Genomic DNA, 23,150 nt, shown 5'->3' with positions numbered 1-23,150 from the left:
AGAGAAATGATGGGGAATGAAAACCCCTTCGCTGTAATAAATCATTAATCCATTATAAGCGTGTTCGCTATAACCGTGTTTTATGGTAGAGTGTTGCTGAGTTCACAGGCTTCCTATCTGCATGGTACTACCGGTATATAGAGTGTCAATGAGTTAACGGGTCTCATATCTATTACTGTGAAGTCACAAGCCTCATATCTTTTTATTTTTTTATTTTTTTTTTATTTAATGCCTACATGCGTAAAGTTGTTGACGTCTTGTAGGTAATGTGTTGTGCGTTCATTATAACATAATTACAATTTTTACAGAAAAAGTTGGGATTAACAAAGTACTTGGTAGAACATGTGATAAAAAGAATCTCATGATTTGCGATGGTATATACACCATCGGAAATCATGAGAGATCCTATAATAATATTTAATTGCAAGTTACAGAAGGGAGGTAAAATAACACGAAAAGTAGGTGGATGGGACATAGTAAACTATACACCAGTAAGTTTCTGACATGTGATGTTACATCATGCACACGGTACGGAAGGTCAACCCTTTGCAGTGAATTAACTAGGGTGGTCTAAAAAGCTTGAAAATCATGAAAAATGGGGAAAATATGAAAACATCAACATTTTATAAAAGCCGCTATATACAAAATTTTACAATTTTACACATTCTGACTGGTAATTTTCCTCAGAAATTGGTTTTTGGCTTGAAGGTATTTGTACTGAATGGGAACAGAGGAAATTCTAGTTACAGAGTTCAAAAGACACTCATCCCCTGGCTACAGTGAAATGTGTATATAAAAAAGAAGAAGAAAAAAAAGCTGTTTCTGCCACCTTAAGCACCACAGAAACTGGGGATAAGCACTAGCCCTATGCGTCTTAACTGGCTTGAGATGGATTTAACATTTTGATGAGGAAAAAATACCATGCTAGATTACCAGAGATTACCGTATATTGTGTGTTGGGGGGGGTCTAACTTAAAAAAGAAAAAACGCCCAATAGATCTCTATTTTGTCTATCATGGAGCGTGATGACGTTATAGGCGTATTAGGCGGGAACACTGCCAATAATAGGACTAATGGGGAATAAAAAAATAAACAGGGTGTCCCAGAATATCTAATACCTTTTATCTTTTAATATCTTTTGATTAAATTTATTCACAAAAAAAATCAAATGCTTTCTTATAAATGAATATGATGAAAATTTTCACTCAACAAATTTCACATTCATAAGATTTAGACAAATTGAGCATTGTTTTTAAATACTGTAAAGAGAGTGCTCCAAATGTCGTCCTTTTTTTTTTTTATCAATGACAACATCAAGTCATGAGTAAAATTTCTCATAACAGCCAATGTTTGGATCAAACATTCTCAAATCTTCTCACTATTTAAAGAATCTGTCGCTTGTTATTTGTTTTTCACCAAGGTATGCCTGCTCTCTTGTCCGATGAATCTTGATTAAAATTCCATTCAACCAAAGAAACATATGCAATTTTGTGACATTATGACCGAGCTTGGTGAGCTGTAAAATAGGACAGGAGACTTCCGTAAAAGTTATATCTTTATTGTTGAATGTCCGGAAAAGAAATGATCGGACAAAAAAAAAAGATAGTGTTCCCTGTCCAGCGCATGAGAATTGTGACCGCGTAGATTTAACGGTGCTAGAGAATTCGTCTGGATCTGCATCGGTCGTGTGCAGTACGAACCGGGTGAGGGAATGTTGGCGTAAATGGTATAAGGTTGTGGCGCGTTGTATGCCGTAAGGTATAAACGAAGGGTAAGTTTGCCGTATTCCCGAAGGTCCACCAGAATACAGTTCCAGAGAAATAAACAGACAATTGATGCAGGATTCCACATTTATTGGACGAGACTCAACGATGGCAACATTATAACAATTTAACAGACAGACATGTTATACAAGTCGGATATGGCCAGTAGTGGTCTCCGGACTCAAGACTCTGGGTGAGTCGGACGTTGCCGAGGCTGTCCGCCGCATTCCAGACTGCGGATTGACAATTGTACATAACTATAGATAGATATTATATTTAATAGAATGTGTGATGTCTTTAAACAAAAAGTTGTTAACGATATAAGCAATGCATCAAAATGTATATTATATAAACATGTTGTTGATCATTTTTGTTTACAAGTTTACCTAAAGAAACCAATTCATGTAAAATATCGTAAATTAATTACACGCTTACGGTTGTCCTCACATGACTTAAAGATTGAAACAGGGAGGTATGATAATTTAACACGTGATTGTCGAAAATGTGAATCTTGCAACTTAAATGTAATTGAAAATGAGTTCCATTTTTTACTTATTTGTCCATCACTTCGTAGTTTAAGAGATAAGTATATTAAAAAATACTACTCCCGAAAACCAAGTGTCTATAAAGTTATACAGTTTTTATCTACCTCTAATACTAAAGAACTGTGTACTTTAGGTAAATATTTATGTTATGCAAACAAGCAACGAACTCTCCATGTGAATTATCCAAATTGATTATGTACACTTTGTTTTTCTTACTGTTTATTTAATATGTATATGTTCATATGTATAACCTATGAGACATTTGTCTCTTGGAATAAAGAACTTGAACTTGAACTTGAACTATATATAAGAATCTGAACAATGAGTATAAATTGACAGGTGATGACATAAGTAAGCTGAGTCAAAGGTTCAATTCAATTCAATTTATTTCACTCAAACCGTCAACATGACGGTACATGAGGCACACACACACACACACACACACACACACACACACACACAAATATATATATATATATATATATATATATATATATATATATATATATATATATATATATATATATATATATATATATATATTTACAAATGTAGGTATAGAGTCAGGGGTACATGTACAGTACAAATTAGAGAGAAAAAAATATCAGAAAAAAGTACAAATGTTCAAGGAGGAGAGACTGATTAAAAAATTTCATCTATAAATAGACAGAGTTTTTTGAGTTTTTTAAGTTTTAAAATAGACAATAATTCACAAAATTTAAAAGTGTTTGGTCTTTCACAAAATCTAGGTTCCAAGTATTTTTGTCTAATACATGAAAGAGCATTACATTCTAATATAAAGTGCATTTCATCAGCTATTTGATTTTTATTACATAATGTGCAACATCTTTCATTTAGAGGAATGCCTAACCATCTACCAGTTTCTACAGGAAGTCGGTGATTCGACGTACGGAATTTAACAAGTATTTTTCGAAGTTTTGATGGTTGAATACTCAAATATTTTTCTTATCCAAAAATAAATTTGAAAGTTCTATATATATGACCTTTTGAAGAATTTGCAATATCAGCCGACCATTTCTGCACAAACTGGTCTTTAAGCCTTTGCTTGACAGCATTTGTAATCCAATCAACATTTACAGTACATTGTTCATTCCAAATGTTTGAAAAACCACACTTATTAAAAATAGAATGTATACAATCAATCCATGGGTTTTTAGAAAAGTCATTATTACATTGATTCAATAAGTATTTGTAAAGTATATGAACAATTTTATTTTCTGGCCCGGTGAACAATTTTTCCCAGTATGAAACCATTCTAGTACATATATTAACAGATAACGGAAACCTTACGGTTTCTCCATAAACCTTGTATGATGGGATACAGCTTTTTAAATTCAGTATATGTTTCAAAAATTTCAAATGAATACGTTCTATAATTTCTATACTTTCAAAGCCCCATACTTCACATCCGTATAATAATACCGGCATTAATACTTTATCGAAAAGGTCTAACTACAATCGACAGGTAAATTAAATTGCCTTATTTTCCTGATGACCCCATACATAGCCTTCTGTGCCTGTTCACATAGATGTGTTTTTGCTTTTCTGAAAGACCCTGAACGTGAAAAAACAATTCCAAGGTATTTAAACTCTTTCACATTTTCAGTTATTTCATTTCTAAAGTAAAATTCCCTTTTTATCATTGGACCTTTAGAAAATACCAATATTTTTATCTTTAAGTTATTTATATTAACCGTTAAAATTCCATTGCTCACAGTATAAATGAAACTCGTTCAGAGCATTTTGTAAATCATCAGGCGTTTCAGCAAGAATTACAGTGACGTCAGCATATAAAAGAATACATAGTTTAAAATACATAAACAGTTCATCCTCTAAAGGTTTGGTAACACTCTGTAACCCAATTATATTTTTATCAATCAAGAACTTTTCTAAGTGATTAATATATAACGAAAATAAAAATGGCGACAAATTTTCACCTTGGCGTACTCCAACATTACAGCTGAAAAATTCGAAAGATAAGCCATTCATACTGATTTTTGACTTAACTTCCATGTACATGTTTTTGATATAATTAAAACATTTCCCATTTATTCCATTTTTTATTAACTTGCTCCAAAGACCATTTCTCCAGACAGTGTCGAATGCCTGTTTAAAATCAAAATCAACAAAAGCACAAAAAAGTTTTTTTCTTCATGGACGTAAGAGTATGGGATAAAAACTGTAGTGTTATTATATGGTCTAGAGTTGAATAGTTTTTTCTAAAACCTGCCTGGCTTTCGCTGATAACGTCAATCTCTGATGCATATATCTCTAATCTATTGCTTAATATACAAGTAAAAAGTTTTCCTAGGCAACTTAATAATGTTATCGGTCTATAGTTCTCAGGATGTGTTGGGTCGCCTTTGTTTTTATATATGGGTTTCACAATACTTACAAGCCATTCATCTGGAATAAAACCATTGTCAAAAATAATATTAAACAAATTGTTATATAAAGGTAGAAATAAAGAAACTGTTGCCGAAATGTGTTCATTAAGCACCTCACCATACACAGCGGCTTTATTATTTTTGAGTTTCTTTACAGCTTCTAATATTTCTTCATCTCCTATGGTACTGTTAAGAATAGTATCAGACATTTCGATTTCAGCATTCGATAAAAAATCACTATATTCTATATTGGGTTCATCGTCATTTTCACAATCATTAATACCTCTTAAGTAATCAAACACATTAATATCAAGAGCACACTCTTTCGATGATTTTGATGTATTTAAGATTTTCCAATATTCCTTGGAGTTTGTAGAGCGCAAGTTCTTAAGTTTTCTAGTTAAATCCGTTTTGTAACCTTTGATGCATTTATCTATTGTGTACGTGCTTGTATTTTTTACTCATTTCTTTATGGTTGTCTTTGTTTTCAGATGACTGACATTTTTTATGAATACGTTTAGCCAAATGAAAGTTCTTCCTTGCTGCTCTACATTCTCCATTGAACCATGGTTTCTTGTTCATTGTATTTGTATTATCCGACGAAAAGATTTTATTATATTTTAAGCCAAATGTTATTCTAGCTGCTCCGGAAAAAACATCACATAATTCTTTGGTAATATTGGTAATATGGCTTCGGCTAATGTTCTCGCCAAGCATTGACAAATCGTGTAATTTGTTATCAGTAGATATTACAGCTGATCTATCGATATTGTTACAAAAGTCGTCCGCTTTACCTGGACACCATGATTTTACACTTGAGTGATTTTCACCTATACAACTGTGGGTTGGTTCCTTACTACAATATGAAAAAGAAAACGATATAGGGTTGTGTACATCTGAATAAAAATCGCAAAAATCAATGACATCAAAGTTCTGTAAAATTCTAAATACATTCGTAGTAGCTAGAACATAGTCCACAGTACTACTGTTTTTACAAGTTGTCCCGGCTATATTTTTATCACTGCCAAATCGGCTATTAACAACATTGTAGATTTTATCATTTTTTACAAAATTCAATTAACTTATATCCATAATTATTCACAATGTTATCTTGAACAATTCTCTTAAGCGGTATATTATAGCTTTCAAAGACCAATGCCGGTTCAACAATATCAGGTTAAAAAATATCTGTACATCCATTTAGATGCGCTAGAAAATCATCAGAAATAAAGAAATCATTCAAATGACCAACTCTGGCATTAAAGTCGCCCATAAGACAAACACATTTAGATTCATTTGTAATATTATTTAACTCTTGTTCTATTTCTATAAAACAATCGGGTGATGCGTATCTACTACCTTCAGGCGGTATATAAACAACGCCGCATAATAAGTCGTCAGTGGAGTTTAGTAACATTTTGTCTAATTTAAACCAAAACACATATTTACAGTCTGTGTTAATTATTTTTATATACTTAACAATGTTATCCCTGACCGCCAAGATGATTCCACCAGATATAAAATAATTAAATAAACTCAATGAGTCTTTGATGTCCAAGAAATGAAAAAGTGATAATTGCACAATGTTGTTTTAAGAGATTAACAGTCCTTGAGACATGGCACGCTGTCTCTTTGAAATCACATATAGAGTCCGAAAAGTGTCAATCAATAAATGAATAAGTAACTTTGTAAGAAATAAACTGTGAGAAAATATCACGAACAGATGTTGAATTTTAAAAGTAAAGTCCAAAATAAAGTTATAATTGAACAGTGAATTTTGCACGGTGATAATATCATAATTCAAAGAAAAATACGTTTTTCTCCCAAAAATTTTCGTCAAAAAAAAGCTAAACAATTTTACTTTTTATTTGCGTCACAATTAAGCAGTTTTGACCGAATAGTATTTAATTGATATATGTCATTGAATTTCAAATGGTATCAGATATTAAGTTCTGAAACACCCTGTGCCTAAACTACTAGTGTCTTTCAAAGAATTTGCACAAAAATATGTATTGTTTCGTTGTCGATAATGGCATTTACATGATGAAATGTATTGACATTTCTTATTTTGCAACTTTAAAAAATAGTTGGAAAGTTTGCATTCATTCATAAAACAGTAATTTTAAGAAAAAATATCTCAAAAATTGAGACTTTAATAATTTGTTTAATGTTTTGTGATTAAATTAATAGGCATTTGCGCCAAATTATATTTTAAGGTCGTGTTGTAACAATTTACAGGTAGCCACGTTTTGCATGTATTTTGGGAAGGTAAGGTATTGTCTTATTTAAATATAAACCAACAAAATTTCCCATGACAATACAAACAACGGATTTGTAAATGAATTGAACTATGTGGAAAATACAGGACTAATTACAGAAGATTTCTCAAAGTCCTTCAAACCCGTATATTTTATGTACACGGCATGACGGAAAACGGAATATGAAAACGAACATGCCTTATACATGCACTGTTGTTTCAAAACAATAATTGCCTGGGGATAATCCAAACAATAAATTTGTTCGGTTGCTAAACATTACTAATTTTGCTATTGGAAAATCCTGGATCCGCCAAAAGACCCATTTACGCGAAGGGGTCAGCCCCCCTTAAGGGTTTGAGCATAGGCTCCTGTAGCAAATGTTTTAATAAAAAAAATCAAGACCATATTGATATACATGGCATCTCGTTTCATATGGGAACTTTATTACATATCCCATTGGTATGTGCAGTCGCTCCTTCTATTAGGTCAGTTATGAATGACAGACTCAAGTACATGTAGATGGTTGTTTTATTGCCTGACGTCATTACGTCAGGCATATCTAAGGTTTGAAAGTTGCATTCTCTGAAACAGTGCAGACAATGGAAGCAAGCAATATAATGATATTTCACCAAAAAGATTAACCGATGCAGGTTTAAGGTGTCAGCATTTACATTCACAATTGATGAAAATGTTATATAGGATGTAATAACAACAGCGAGCAAGAGTTTCAAGTAAAAGGGATGTTCACCATGCAGTGCACGTGTGTATTCCTGATTTTTAAAATACAATGTAGATAAGCTATAATTCATCTGACCCCCCCCCCCCCCCCCATCCCCACGGATCTCTGCCAATGGATGAGTCCATTCAAACTCTCAGCCCTTGTGTGCATGGTAAAGCAGGACTTTGCGCCACTATGTCTCATTCATAGTTTTTGCGCACCGATTAGTGGACGAGTCCGTTGGGATCATGCGAATACCCCAGAGCACACTGTTTTTACATCACAGGCAGGTAGCATCGGGGGTTGGGGTGAGGGATGGGGCTGCTCCCCCCTCCCCACCTTTTTTTTTTTGGTAGCAGGCTCTTTCCTTTTAAAACTTTATATAATAAATGGAAATATCATGGAATGAAACTGCAAATAAGGAATTCTAATTGAATTGAAGTTACAGTTAGGTTTTTTTTTTTATGAATTTGAGAATTTAATCCTTGTCAAAATGATTTTGATGAAGCTGGCCCACACACATTCAAAAACAATACGTGTTTGTATGCCCTATCATATTTCATATGGTTGGAAATTTTAAAAAGTGCCTTTCAGTTGATTGTACATTTTTATATAACAAATACAATTTTAAAAAATATCCCTTGGACACACCCTCCCAGGCACCCACCCAGCTTGATCCATGCATGTATTTCTTATTTAACTGGTACTCCAGCAGTATTTTTTTCAAATAGCATAAAACTCTATTTTTAATAAGATAGGCCTATACAAATATTGCTGAATAAAAAAGCCTATTCTACATTTTTTTGACAGCGTTTGAATCGTAAAGTAATTGTACGACTTAACAAAAGGAAAGCAATCGGTTGAGGGTGGCAGGGGATAGTTTTTTTTGGTCGAGGAAATGTGAGGAAGATAGTGCTCATATATGTGATTTGATTTTTCAGTGGATTTTTAAATTTGCTAATGTAACGTGTTTTACCTAAACAAAATATCGGGTTCTTTTTAAGGGATATAAATATATTAATTTTACTTCTACTCTTCCTGAGTACAATGATTAAACTTGATTTACAATTGATTGGAGGTGTATTTAAATCACTTATTATTGTTTAACTGGGATACTTATCCCCGCGTGCCTTGGTAAAGGGTTCTTAATATTACAGGAAGTCAGGCGCCTCAGTCATATAGACTTACTACCTCCCGACAACCAATTAAGATTCCAATTCCAACTAGTAGGCTAATTGTTCTCGAACAATTAGAGGTCTTTCCACCTAATTTTTTTAATGAATTGCTAGATTGCTCAATAAGGTATACAAAAAATTATTATACCTATGATACATGTTGTACTATAAAATGGGAAAACCACGAAGCTATTAATTGATAAATGGTTTTTAAAGAGATTTTTTATTATTATCAAGCCAATACTATAGAAATAGATTTAACTAACAATAGAAGAGAGTGCTCTAGAGGCTAGCTGTCTTTGAACAAAATGAATGGCAAGTTCCACTTGAGTAACCACAGGACTTGATGTGATACCTGGCTGACCCAATTGAATACCTTATTGCGCAATCCAGCAAGCTATTGAAACCCTTGCTATAATTCTGTAATTCAAATGATATGAAAATTCATTAATTAACGGACTTCCAAATGACGTTGACCTTTGACCTTTATGTCATTTTGTTTGGCCAAGGTAGATGCTTCTATTCCATGTGGTCCAAAGTCTGTACGACTAATAATAAAAAAGTTGGAAATGATTTTATAGAAATTTAAAAACTTTCAGGGGCAATAACTACTAGAAGGGGGCCTTAGATCCTTTCGGTATGAATAGATTGAAGAACCCTCCAAGTGTACTGAATACATTGGTAAAAGTTCCAAGTCTCTATCTCTTATGGTTTCAGAGGAGTAGCGATAACAAGCATTTCGTACAATAGGGGCTATAACTCTGTAAATATTCAAAAGTATGAGCCAAGGGGCTATATTTTAATTGTCTTAAGATGTCCTACTAAATCGATCAAAAAGTTTTTCTCTACCACCCTTAACAAAAGAAATATAAAAACTTATTAATTAACAGCTTCTCAAATGACCTTGACCTTTGACCTTTATGTCATTTTGTTCGGCCAAGGTAGACGCTTCCATCCCAAGTGGTCCGAAGTCTCTATGATAAATAATAAAGAAGTTGGAAGTGATTTTATGAAAATTGAAATACTTTCAGGGGCAATAACTACTACAAGGGGGCCTCAGATCTTTTTGGTATGAATAGATTGAAGAAACCTCTAACTGTAATGAAGACATTGGTAAAAGTTCCAAATCTCTATCTCTTATGGTTTCAGAGGAGTAGCGATAACAAACATTTTCTTCTCAAAGGGCAATAACTCTGTAAGTTCTAGGAGTTCTTTGACACAGGGTCAATTGGTACCATAACTTTTAATGAGCAATTACATAAAGTTTAAATTGTTTGGATAACTCCAATAATAAAAAAGTCACCCCGAGCTAAATAGAAAAAAAGAAGAAGAATAAAAAACATAAAGAAATCAAGAGGTCTTTCACCTGAAAGGTGGAAAGACCTAATTACCGCTGAGGAGTATTCCTTCCCCTAGTCTGTCTACTTACAACCTCACAAATTACTTCTAACAGGTTTCTATTACCTTCCAGGTCTTGCGGGTTCTTCTGAGAGCTGTGCGTGTCAGACCTACTCTCCTTATCTGCTAGATGAGTCTGGTTATATACCCTTGGGAGAGTTTATTTCCAAGGGGGCACCAGGTCATTCCATTTCAATGGGTGTGTGCTTTATTACTTAAACTTCATGGGTGTGTTTCTCTGCTTGTCACTACCCCTATTCCGTTCCACTAAAATTGGTTTGCATGCAGGGGAAACATGGTCCCGACTCTTGAGAATTTTTAAAACAAGTACAACTTACAAATAGCACTATATAGAATAGCCAGGGACGGTCTCAAAATTTTCTGAAAAATTTTCCTTTTTCACATTTTCACGGGTCCAGCACCACGCTCCAGTCCCAAGCAACTGCCATAAACTACCATAGGATTATTAGCATAATGTATACGCATGCAAATAATCACCAATTGAAAGGGGGTCAATCACCTTCTTTTCGTGTGACATTTCGTGTTCTGAACCAACCCTACTTTTCAAGCACAAAACCGAAAGTTAAAAATGTTGGCCACAGTTTCGCATTTTCATTCCATATCTGATGAAAAGTGCTACCAGCATTAAAGTGTCATATATCAATGGAATTGACATGAGCCCCTCTATCCACAAAATGAATGCAATAAATATTCTAGCAATTTATACACCTCAAATAACCAGCCAAACCTCAGGTTCTCCCTTTATTTCAAAATTTTGACCCGGGTCTTTCGTTCGAAACTATCCCCTGCCACCAAGAAATTCGAGATGAAAATTTGACAGCTCGGATGGTGGGGGGATTTAGCAGTTAAATTATGCCTTTGCATTGCATTGAAGAACAAAGAGGGTATTATATTTTTTATACAAGTACTAAGCAACATATCTGCATGATCTCTTCATTGTTAATCTTTTATTTACTACAGAAGTTTTAATTGTTCCAGTGAGTGTGACATAATTTATACGTCCCTGTCTGAGATTGTTCTATATGTTGATAGGTATGTGTTTTGTACCTGGATTCCTTCAAGAATTCTCTTCATCTTATAATCGTATACATATGCTTAAAAAAATACTGAATCTGTTATGCTATAAATAACTCAGTTTATGACTAGTCTTACATAAAGTATCTGCTATAAACAGCTAGGTTATTCTCTCTTGAGAAGTGGACAGGCATAGCCTACATCCACTTCTCCTCTCTTCGCAAGTCCTCATATTTTGATTCTGGAAAACGTAAAAATGTCAGAACCAAAGACGATTTACGCTTCGACCGGTGTTTCGACTTCACTTTCCCTGAATTTTCGTAACAGACCTTTTCTATATTTTAAACATTATTGCATCCATATAAATTTAAAGCAATATGAGCTTTATTTTTTAAAATTTTATTTTGCTGCATAAACCTGTTAGTACGATAAGTCTGCATGTAACTTAAACTTTTATGATAAATAAGGTTGGAAAAAATCATTAATTTTTGTCAGAGAAAAGATATCTCTTCAAAGGAACATATAGCAAATCCATTTTTGTATAGGACAACAATAATTCAATTTCGCTCCAATTAAGGTTCCTGAACAGCCCTTTTCACAAAAATTTGGCGAAAAGAAATTTAAAAACCATGATATTTTTGTCATTTTAGTAGAAAATAACATTTTTGTTAAAAAAATTCTTCATGAAAAGTGCAGGTCATATTGCTTTAAAGTGCAAAAAATGAAAAAATGTTATTTTAAAATTTTTGATATAAATTTGCATTAGAATAGATGAAATGTAACAACTTTTGGTAAGCAACTTTTTCTGTAACTGATTGGAAGATTAATGGAGATTGATCCCTCAATATATCCAGAACTTCCTAGGGATCTTACAAACTATAGACAAATAGAACAACTTCTTAACTAAAAGTTGTTGCATTTGAAACATATTAATGCAGATTTATGTAAAAAAATTCAAAATCAAGAATTGAATTTGAATTAGCTAGGTGACCTAATGCAATTGGTCTTCATCTGTCGTTGTGCGTTGTGCGTCGTGCATTAATAATTTTACAATTTTAACTTCTTGAAAACTACAAGGCCAATTGTTATCATTTTTGGTGTGAAGCATCTCTATGGTAAGAAGAATTTAAATTGTGAAATTCATGGCTCTACCAACCCCAGGGCGCCACGGGCAGGGCCAAATATGCAAAAAAAAGCAAAATTTTCAAAAATCTTCATCTCTACTCCCACACATGTGAGGAAAAAACTGAATAAATGGTTAAGATGTCCATGAAGCCCTCTACCAAAATTGTGAAAGTCATGGCCTCTGGGTCAGGGGTTCAGGATCTAGGGTGGGGCCAATATGGCCATATAGTAAAAATGTATTTAATATTTAGATCTTAGAAAATCTTGTCCATGAAGTCTTCTACCTAATTTGTGAAATTCTAAACCCCAGGGACTGGGGTTTAGGCCCTTGGACGGGGTCAGTGAAGCCATATGTTGTAAATGTATTAAATCTTAGAAAATCTTCTTTACTCCCACACATGTGGGGAAAAAATTGAATGCATGGTTATGATGTCCACAAACTCCTCTACCTAAATCATTAAATTCGTGGCCCCTGGGTCAGGGGTTCAGGCTGTTTTAATTTTTGCTAAAATTATAGGTTTGATAGTCCTTTTTGAAAGATTTCAGGCAGGAGGTGGTCGTCATTACAATATTATAATTTTTTACTCCAGAATGAAACTTATTTAAATGCATATATGACTATGAGACTCCTCAACAAGTTTGTGTATGGGCTATGGTACTCAGGTGACCATTAAGGCCTATTGGCCTCTTGTTTTTAAAGGAGGCTGGCCATCCCATTACTTTGTTTTTATCAATATCTTTAATCATGAGTTTTAAACAGTTTATTAAATGATATGTTTATTTTTTTTAACATTTAATTAGTACTAAAACATTACTATTCTATTTTTGATAATGATTAATAAAGGATATAGACATCTCATGAGTATTATAAACTAATATGACAAATTATCATTATAAAAATTTATTATGATTTATATATTTATTTATTATAAACACATACATGTTGACTCTACTGATTTACGTGGAAGTCTACCGCTTTTAAGCTCTGTCTCCCACCTACCTCTTTTATTAGAACATCTACTGCTTTTCTTCAAAATACGCTCTTTGTTTTAATAGATAGCCATTATGGAAGCAATTGTTGACCAAAAATCTCATCGGGTTTGAAATTAGTGCGTGACTTTGAATCAGAGGCATACAAACATTTTTTGAAGTTGGGGGAATGATAAGTTTTCAAGCATGTGTATTACATTGAATGATGAGAGAAGCCACTTCCAGCGATTACATTAGTTACAAGACATGCCAATAATATCCTTGCCAAGGATAAGGAAGCTTCGCAATTCAACACGTGCCTTTAACGATGCCTGAATATATCTTTTAACTTGGCCATAACAGTAAACTTGACTTCCAGTTTATTGCAACATTGCATTATTTGTGATATTTAAAGCATGTAAACATCGTTTTTGACATTGAAAAAGAAAATACAATTTCTTACTAGTTCTTACTTCTCTTAATATGTTAGGATTAATCTATTTTTACTGAAAAAAATTTAGTCAATTGTTGAAGTCTGCACTCAAAAAATTTTTCCACATAAAAATTAGCATAATGAATTTGATGGTTAATGCATGCAAACTTTTTATTGCATGTGTTGATATTTCTAAATTTTAAAAGTCTTTTATATTGTAGTTGGTATCGTAAGTTACTTTTCAGAAACCTTTACAACTTATGTAGTATATAAAAATATGTGTTTTGAAATATACACGAAAAAGACTGCGCGCAATGCTACCGCTTTTTTGGTTCGAAATCTACCTCTTTTTCACCTCTGGAGGTTAACATGTATGATAAATAGTAATTCAACTTTATAACAATTGCACTGTTAAATCTTTCCATCTTCAGAAACACATCTGAAGATAATGGAGACACGTGTTCACTATGGACAGATATTCCAGAGTCCTTACTATTGCAAATATTCTCTTATCTAGAGGCGACAAGTTTAGTGGCGGTTACACAGACTTGCAAGGTAATAATCTTGAAATTATCCGATTATTATTGAATAAAACATGTGAGAATATTCAAATTATATTCAATAGTTTTGTGAAAGGAAAATTTTCCTATTGATGCATTTGATATTTGATGTACAGGTATGGTGCAGAGTAGCGTATGATGAGAGCCTTTGGAAGGCATTGCTGTGGCGACGGTGGAGTATTTGTGGGGTGGAGCTTCCACCGGGGAGAGACAGTTGGTACCAGGAGTACAGACGTCTGTTCTACCACTGCCCTGTGATCCTCAGTGAAACTCTGATGGACCACAGTGATGAAGTTCTCCATGTCAGCTTCTCAAACCGCGGCGACATGTTCTCTACTACTTCCAAAGATGCTTCAATTAAGGTGATGTTACTCCATTTTAAGTGCAATAGGTCTTTTTGTTTACCTGGTTCTATTTTTGATTACAATAAAAGCGACAAGAACAAGCACTCAATTTGTGTCCTAGACTTTGAATATCTCTTACAATCGTTCGATTATTTTGTGTCAATTTGTTGTAGATTTGGCAGGTGGGGTATCCAACAAATCTTAAATATACCAAGGACTTCCGTGAGCTGCTGGGCTGGGACTTCACCCAGTTCTCTTGCTTCAACAAAAGCGACACCATGCTTCTAGTTTCAAGTGTCAAAACAACTGATTTTATGGACAGAAGAGGCTTTGTAGCTATTCTATCCCTCATGCATAGTAGGTCCCTCAAATATGAATTATATTATACATATATAATTATGTATAAATATTGGCCGGGGTTAAGGGCAACATTGAAAATATTAGCCTTCGAGGGACGAAATATTGCCCATCACAAAGCAGAAGAAAATACATTTATATTTGTCCCAAGGGGGCTAATAAAAATTTTTCAAAACAACAATCAACATTTGTTTTTATTGTATGAAAAAACAAACCATATTGAAGAAAGGGTTTGTAAACAAATTGCTGTAATATTTTCTCAGCTCAACATAGAAATCATGAGGTCAATTTTGCAAAAAGTTCATTTTCTAAATATCGTCGGCATTAAAAGGTCTTTGATAATATTCTGTTGCCCTTAGAAATTATGCTACAGATATTCTATCTGTGTTTACTCCTCAGTAAATTGCAAATCCTTGTATCTGTTATGCTAGCAAACCCCTACATTGATCGTCCGTTGTTTAATTGCCTTAATTGATTGCGTGAAATCACCTTGTTTTGGAGTCGCAAAGGTTTATTCACGTCACTGTCAAGGAATCGACAAATCAGAAGTAATTTATTAAAAGCGTGGGAATATTCTCTCGATATCATTCCTAGACTGGTCAATATTTTTTAACATGCTAATATTTCATTTATTGACTATTCTTCTATATAGTGTTATATAGTGAGAATATACTACAAAACATAATAGATAAAATATTTGACCATGTATAGCATATTAATGGTGAAATTGGTCTAATGGGTCACTGTACAATATGCAGTTAACCCTAAACAATGATATCCCTATATATATGCAAACGGCCCCTTTTTAGCTCACCAAGATGAAGTCGGGGGGAGCTCATGCTATACCCCCAGCATTGGCGTCCGGACCTGGTTAAAGTTTTTGTTGCAGGTCCTGTATCTAAGTTATTACTTGTCCTATCTTCATCAAACTTGCATGGATGATGCATCTTGACCTACTTATGGACTTGAAAGAATTAGACGCTGAATCTGGGCCATAAATTTCAGATGCTGGAGGAGGTTAAAGTTTTTGGAGCAGGTTAAAGTTTTTGGTACAGGTGCTCTCTGATTGTAATTTTATGCTACTACTGGTCCTAACTTCACCAAACTTGCATGGATGGTGCTTCTTATGATACTGATGCACCCGACAGGCTTGAATGCTGAATCTGAGCCATAAGTTTCAGATGTAAGAGGAGATTAAGGTTTTTAGAGCTGGTTTAAGTTTTTGGAGCAGGTGCCTTTTGATGATTATATCTTAGTTATTACTGATCCTAACTTCACCAAACTTGCATGGATGATGCATCTTATAATACTGATGCACCTGATAGGTTTGAATGCTGAATCTTAGCCCTAGGTTTCAGATGCTGGATGTTTTTTGGAACATGTCACATGTTTTACAGATAATAGTACATCTACTATTTCAAACTTGCTTAGTTGATTTAACTATAATATACATAAATCGCAGAGGTACATTGTAGCTTGAGATGCAAGGCCTTATCTCCATGTATCAAGAATGCTAAAAAAAATCTCTTACCTCACTCAAACCTGCTTGATAGATGTGTTTCTTATAAAATGGTATAACATGATTCCTATGATATAGTATTGTATGGTATGATATGATACAATATTATATCATATATTATATTGTAAAAAGTTATATGATACGATATGATATTGTGTCAGAATAATCATTTTTTGTACATTAAGATATGATATTTTATTATATGATATTGTTATGTATAGTATTGTATTTTGATATATATTGTAAGTATTATAGGATGCAATATCGTATTTTATATTATTGTCTTGATAAACATTGTATCTTATAATACGTATAAAATGAACATATGATTACCATACAATTTTTAGCTCACCTGAGCTGAAAGCTGAAGTGAGCTTTTCTAATCACTTTTTGTCCGGCGTCCATCTGCCCGTCCATTCGTCCGTCTGTCTGTCTGTCTGTAAACTTTTAACATTTTTTACTTCTTCTCCTGAACTTGGCCAATTTCAACCAAACTTGGTTTGTTAAGATAAAAGGGCACGCCCTATTTTAAGGGGAAATAATTAGAATTTATTGAAAATTTGGTGATATTTTTAAAAAATCTTCTTCTCAAAAACCATTTGGCAAGAAAAACTGAAACTTGTGTGGAAGCATCCTCAGATGGGGAAGATTCAAATTTGTTCAAATAATGGTCCCGGGGGTAAGATGGGGCCCCAATGGGGGGGGGTCGGGGTCGAAGTTTTACATAGGAGTATATAGAGTTAATCTTAAAAAAATCTTCTTCTCAAAAAGTATTTGGCCAGAAAATCTGCAACTTGTGTGGAAGCATCCTCAGATAGTGTAGATTCAAGTTTGTTTGAATCATGGTCCCCGGGGGTAAGATGGAGCCACAATGGGGGGGGGGGGGCATCAAAGTTTTACATAGGAGTATATTGAGTTAATCTTTAAAAATCTTCTTCTCAAAAACCATTTGAACAGAAAAGCTGAAACTTGTGTGGAAGCATCCTCAGATAGTTTAGATTCAATTTTGTTCAAATCATGGTCCCCGGGTGTAAGATGGGGCCACAATGGGAGATCAAAGTATTACATAGAAATTTATAGAGTTAATCTCTGAAAATCTTCTACTAAAAAACCATTAGGCCAGAAAAGCTGAAACTTGCATGGAAGCATCCTAAAATAGTGCAGATTCAAGTTTACTCAAATAATGGTCCCTGGGGGTAAGGTGGGGACACAATGGGGAGGGGGGGGGGGTCAACTTTTTACATAGGAATATAAAAAGAAATTTTATTTTAAATTTTCTACTCAGATCAGGACTGGCCAGAAAAGCTGTAACTTGTGTGAAGTAGCATCAGGTAGGGTAGATTCAAGTTTGGTCAAATTATGATCCCTGCGGGTAGGGTAGGGGCACAATGGGGACCGGTTAAATATAGGAATATATTGAGAAATATCTTTTTCTAATAAAAACAACATTTTCTTACAAAAGGTGCAACATTAGTGAAAGCAACTTTAGATAGTGTATGGATGCAAATTTGTCAGAATCATATTTTTCAGGAGTAGGATGGAGCCATATGGGGAGGGGGTCCAATTTTACAAAGAAAAACATCTTAAATTCACCAAAACTCAAATGTTATAATATATGGTTTTACTTATATGCAAGCATTTTGACAAATTTTTGATTCTTTAGAATTGTTTAGACTTTGGCTTCTGGACATTTCTTGGGCTTCATAAGTTTGATGTAGGTTTATATCCCATTTGATTTAGATCTTTTTGAGAACTGTAATGCTCAATATGTAAAATGACTATACTGTGACAGAAAGGGATCAATGATGAACAGAATATCAAGGGAAAAAATTAATGTTTTAATATACAGGATCTGTTAGACTACATTGTCCATATTTATTTTTTTTATATTACTCTGTAAAGCTGATTTTATAATGTGTATTGTTGCTCATGTGAGCAATGTGGCCCATGGGCCTCTTGTTTAACAAACGATATACGATATGTATGCATACAGTATCCATGAGTATCCAAGATCATTAACTTTGATTTTCATATAATATGATATCATATAAAAAGGTGGTCTCATAAAGTTGATGCCAATGCCTCATAAAGGTGATGCCTCTCCTTGGTGTGCTTTGTAATCTGTGATTACCTAATACAATGTATGTTTATACAATGAATTTTTAAAAATCTACCATGATTTTAATAATTTTAAAACAAGAGTAAAGGAAAATTAAACATCCTGATTAGTGTTTTAAAAATAGCTTTGATCATGGTTTTTTGTTTTTTTTGGTAATGGTTGACACACTATTAATGATTTTGTAGATCCTGTAACAATGAATTTTGTTCCAGTTTGCAACCCTGTTCTTTCAGTGAATAGATATGAATAGAATGGGTAGACCTTGGTACAATAGTTGATATCGCAGTTCGTACAAGACTCGTTAACATATTTTGTGACTTTGTTAATTGCAAAAATCTCTGCAGTTGAGTAAAAACTTAGTGATCAGAAATAAAATCCGCTCAAAATACAACTTACAAATAATTTATGCATATAAGTACACCCTCACCTAAATCTATGACGTGTATTATAGACGTAGCATTATGACAGGTTAAGCAAGTTTACATCAGGTAAACAAAATCAGTTTATAATGGGGAAGGCCCATGCACTGGACTTTTGCATTTTTTTAGAGGTTACATTTGTCATGAGTGCAGTCAGGTACATTTTTCTACTTTCTGGACAAAATAAATGACCAGCTGAAGGAGAAAAATGCACCTAAATGTGCTCCTGTATTTTAAAGGCTTTCAAATGTGGGGCAGGGATGAAAAGTCTACTGGAATAAAATGTAAATAGTGTACCCCTACCATGAATAATGATATATATCTCCCATGTGATTGTTGTATCTTAGGTAAGAAAGGGATTCTATTAGGGTACATATATCGCAGATTATGTTCATGTAAAATGTAAAACGAAACTTCCAAAGTTTATTTCTTTGCCAATTTACTGGGGTCGGTATTATGCATCATCCTTTAATTATTTTGTCAATCATCATTCATTTGTACATTTCTTTCAGTGTAAATAAAGTTACATGAATTCATAAGATAAATTGAATTGTGGCTGTGATTGTAGTACATGTACAAAATATTTTGTTCTTTCTTCAGATTTACAGATTTTAAGAGTAGTTTCTATGGATCCCTCCCAGCTGTTTGGAGCTTGGCTGGATGACAATACATTCCTTGGAGGATATCTAGAAATAAGCTTAGATAGATTTGCAACCACTGTTCAGATTGAATCATTTCAGGTAGAGTTTATGTATTAGGCTTCATCATTTTTTTGAATACATGTACATGTAATTGTTTAAAGATTAAGAACAAATTATTTTCACTGTTTTTGCCAGAATCAATATGGTGATACTCTTTCAGGTTGATAAGAATTCACCATTACCGAATGATAAAACTCCAGTAGTGGAGGAAGGCATAGGACAAAACCTGTTCACTTTCTCCAGTGAAACAGCCAGCCTAATCAAATTTTTGACAGTGGCCCATGTGTCTAGTACTGATACAAAAAGTTCTTCATCATCACTGCTGAAAACTTGTCATGGAACAGAAGATATTGCAATGAAAACAGAGAGTAAAAAGGAGGAAGCTCTGAACATTTGTTGTAACTGTAACATTAATCACAATGAAAATCAGTCAACAAGTGTGAACATTGACCACAGTTGTAATTGTTTGAGGACATCGTTTGAAGAGTGGAAAAGTGGAGCCAGCACTAAGCCCAGGAATCCATGCATTTCATGTGCCAGTGTCAAACTGGAAGATCATGAATCACCACCAGGTACCTCTCTGAAAAACTTGATATTTGTTACTGGAGAGTTTGCTGTCGCACTCCATCAGCTGGGAATTAAAAACGTAAGTTCAGAAACTTTGTCCAAGCAGATGTCTTTCAGCAGTGAGATGGATGAGATGGAAATATCTGAGGAAAATCACCATATGGTGGTTAATTTTAGTAACAATGATATTCATGTGCAACCTCTTAGAAAATCAGACAAACCAGATCATCTGATTGATCTGTTCGGACATGTGACAGGATTATGTCTCTCAAGAGATTCTAGGCAAGTGGTTGTCTCAAAACTCAAAGTTCTATCTGTTAAAAACATCTTAAGATGTGATCCTTCAATAGTTTATAATTATCATAACATACAATACAATTGGCTTACGGTTACTTCTGTAAGTATGTTAATGTTCATGATTACTTTGCAGGTATTTATATCTTAATTATCGTCCTTGGATTGGTAAAGTAGACAGAAATGACCCCTGGGCAACCCCTGACCTTTCACCTTCTATAGAGATCTTGGTGATTGACCTGCTTACCTTAAAAAATGAGGGCGTGCAATATGTAGGTCACAAGGGATATTCCCCTTCCACCATGTGTTGTTTTGTATTTCTGGATGTCAGCAGTGACTATGTTGGAAGGTAATGCAATTGATTAAGTGATGCAGGTACATATTAACAATAGAGCATAAAGATGATATTTGAATTCATGCATATGCAATAAGCAATGATAAAATCATGTAAACTTTTTACAATTTTGACTTCTCCTTGAGAACCATGGAATTTAAAACAAAAAATTACATTTTACAAAATGAATTAAAAAACTAAGCAAGTTTCCTCAAAATTCCATAAAAATGTTCTCTTATTTGTTGTTGCTGTTACATCAGCTGATTTTTTTTAAAAATTTGCAATCTAAAAGGAAATTGTTTTGATTGTAGTGGTAGTGAAGATGCACGAGCATATCTGTGGGATAAGCATTACAAAAACAACATAGCAGTGTATGAGCACTCCTGGGGAGTGGTGAATGCAGTAGGGTTCAACCCTGCCAACCAGGAGTACATGGTCACGGTCAGTGATGACAACACCATCAAGATTTGGAGGTCCAGGTCAGAGATCAGGAAGTTACGCCCTAACTTTGAAACCGCTTCGATCGAAGCAGACAAATTTGCAAGGAAATTCTGAGTCTGTGAAAGTACTCAAACGATCCAGGGTAATCTGAGGAACCATTTATCTGTGATCACTAGGACCAATGCCAACAATCTTGAAATGCAAAGCTGTTTTGCACCCCCTCCCCCCCTTTTTTGATGAAAATTTGAGCCATTCTTTCTAGTTATTTTTTTAGTATACACACTCTCCTAAATGCTGGTATTTGTATTATTTCTTTTTGTGTATAAATAAACCAATATTGCTGTTGTACATGTATGATAATTAATAAAACATGATAAATTATTGAAGAGGGCTGGATAGTCGTGGCAATCTTTACACTTTACAATGTCCTTGAGAAAGAGAGTATAAATATGTAGGAAAATTTTCAAAATTTAAAGCTAAAATGTTTTGAAATTTTTCGTTACTAAATAATAGTTCATATCTAAAAAATCATTTAAGAAAATTTGAGGTAGTTCTGATGAGTGATTTGTTGATCACTTAAAAATTAGCTTCCTTAAGATCTGTACAAGAATAGTCTCTTATTAATTTAAACAAACAATGGTTGGGTCAAAAGTTTAAAATTTATCAAGAAATTTGAAATAATAATGTGTCAAAGAGTAGCACTTCAATATTGTATAAGGGCTAACAAAGCTGCTAATAACTTTTTAATAAGAGGCCCATGGGCCTTATCGCTCACCATTAAGAATGTTTTAATCCAAGGATATTTCTACCTGAATATTAAAGCTGACATTAATTCATAATTATGCATTTTTTTCTTCTGTTCTTTGAGTTCTTAATTTATTTTGATACTTTATCGCTGCACACAAGGGATAAGTTTTACAAAATTACTTATGACCACATTTATAAACGCTCATGTTTCATAAACTATCTAAAAGTCTCTATCTAATGATATTAGTGCTCTCTTGAATACCTTCAAATGATGCCTACAATGTATGTTTGATAAGATTTGAAAATGATAGAGAGCATGAATTCAAACCGAAATACAGTAAAATTTGCCAGAAATCTAAAATCTAAAATATAGACTTGAGGAACCTATAAACTACGTGTGATATATAATATGCAATAATGATTTCAAAAATTACACAATATCTTATGATATCAAATCATATGATACAATATCATATTATGAAATGAATTGTATAATTTGCATTGCAAGATATTGTATCATGATTTAATGTCATAAGATATTGTATCATGTTTGACATCAATATGGTATATTAAATGATATCAGGTTACGATACAATCATACAATATCATGATACTATATTGTATGATATGACACAATATGATATCATGATACAGTATTATATAATCTGATCAGGGATGGGGTAATGGTAATTTGTAATGGTAATTGAGTGTAATTAATTACAAATTTTGATGTAATTGAAAGTAATGTGTAAGTAATTTGCCTATTTTTCAATAACATAAAATGGTAATTTAATTACTTTCAAAAAAGAAATGTAATTCAAGTTACTTTTCAATTACTTTCAGTTACACATTGATGATTGTATATAAGAATAAGAAAGCTGTCCAGTATACATTGTCCTCCACACTTCCAACAGTACAAAA

At 33.5% G+C, this 23,150-nt stretch overlaps 1 protein-coding gene across 1 annotated transcript; it reads left to right on the top strand.

Moving 5' to 3' along the window:
• Nucleotides 1–11,034: 11,034 nt before the first annotated feature.
• On the top strand, nt 11,035–21,868 carry LOC105333306 (F-box/WD repeat-containing protein 5). The gene is made up of 8 exons (XM_011436213.4): nt 11,035–11,170; nt 14,259–14,382; nt 14,504–14,749; nt 14,905–15,088; nt 19,746–19,885; nt 20,007–20,695; nt 20,844–21,056; nt 21,353–21,868. The coding sequence occupies exons 1-8, from the start codon at nt 11,139–11,141 to the stop codon at nt 21,594–21,596; spliced, it is 1,872 nt and encodes a 623-aa protein (XP_011434515.1). The 5' UTR covers nt 11,035–11,138; the 3' UTR covers nt 21,597–21,868.
• Nucleotides 21,869–23,150: the final 1,282 nt, after the last annotated feature.

The sequence above is a fragment of the Magallana gigas genome, chromosome 6, assembly GCF_963853765.1.
Source record: "Magallana gigas chromosome 6, xbMagGiga1.1, whole genome shotgun sequence".
NCBI lineage: Eukaryota > Metazoa > Mollusca > Bivalvia > Ostreida > Ostreidae > Magallana > Magallana gigas.
This window is presented reverse-complemented; position numbering and strand designations above follow the sequence as displayed.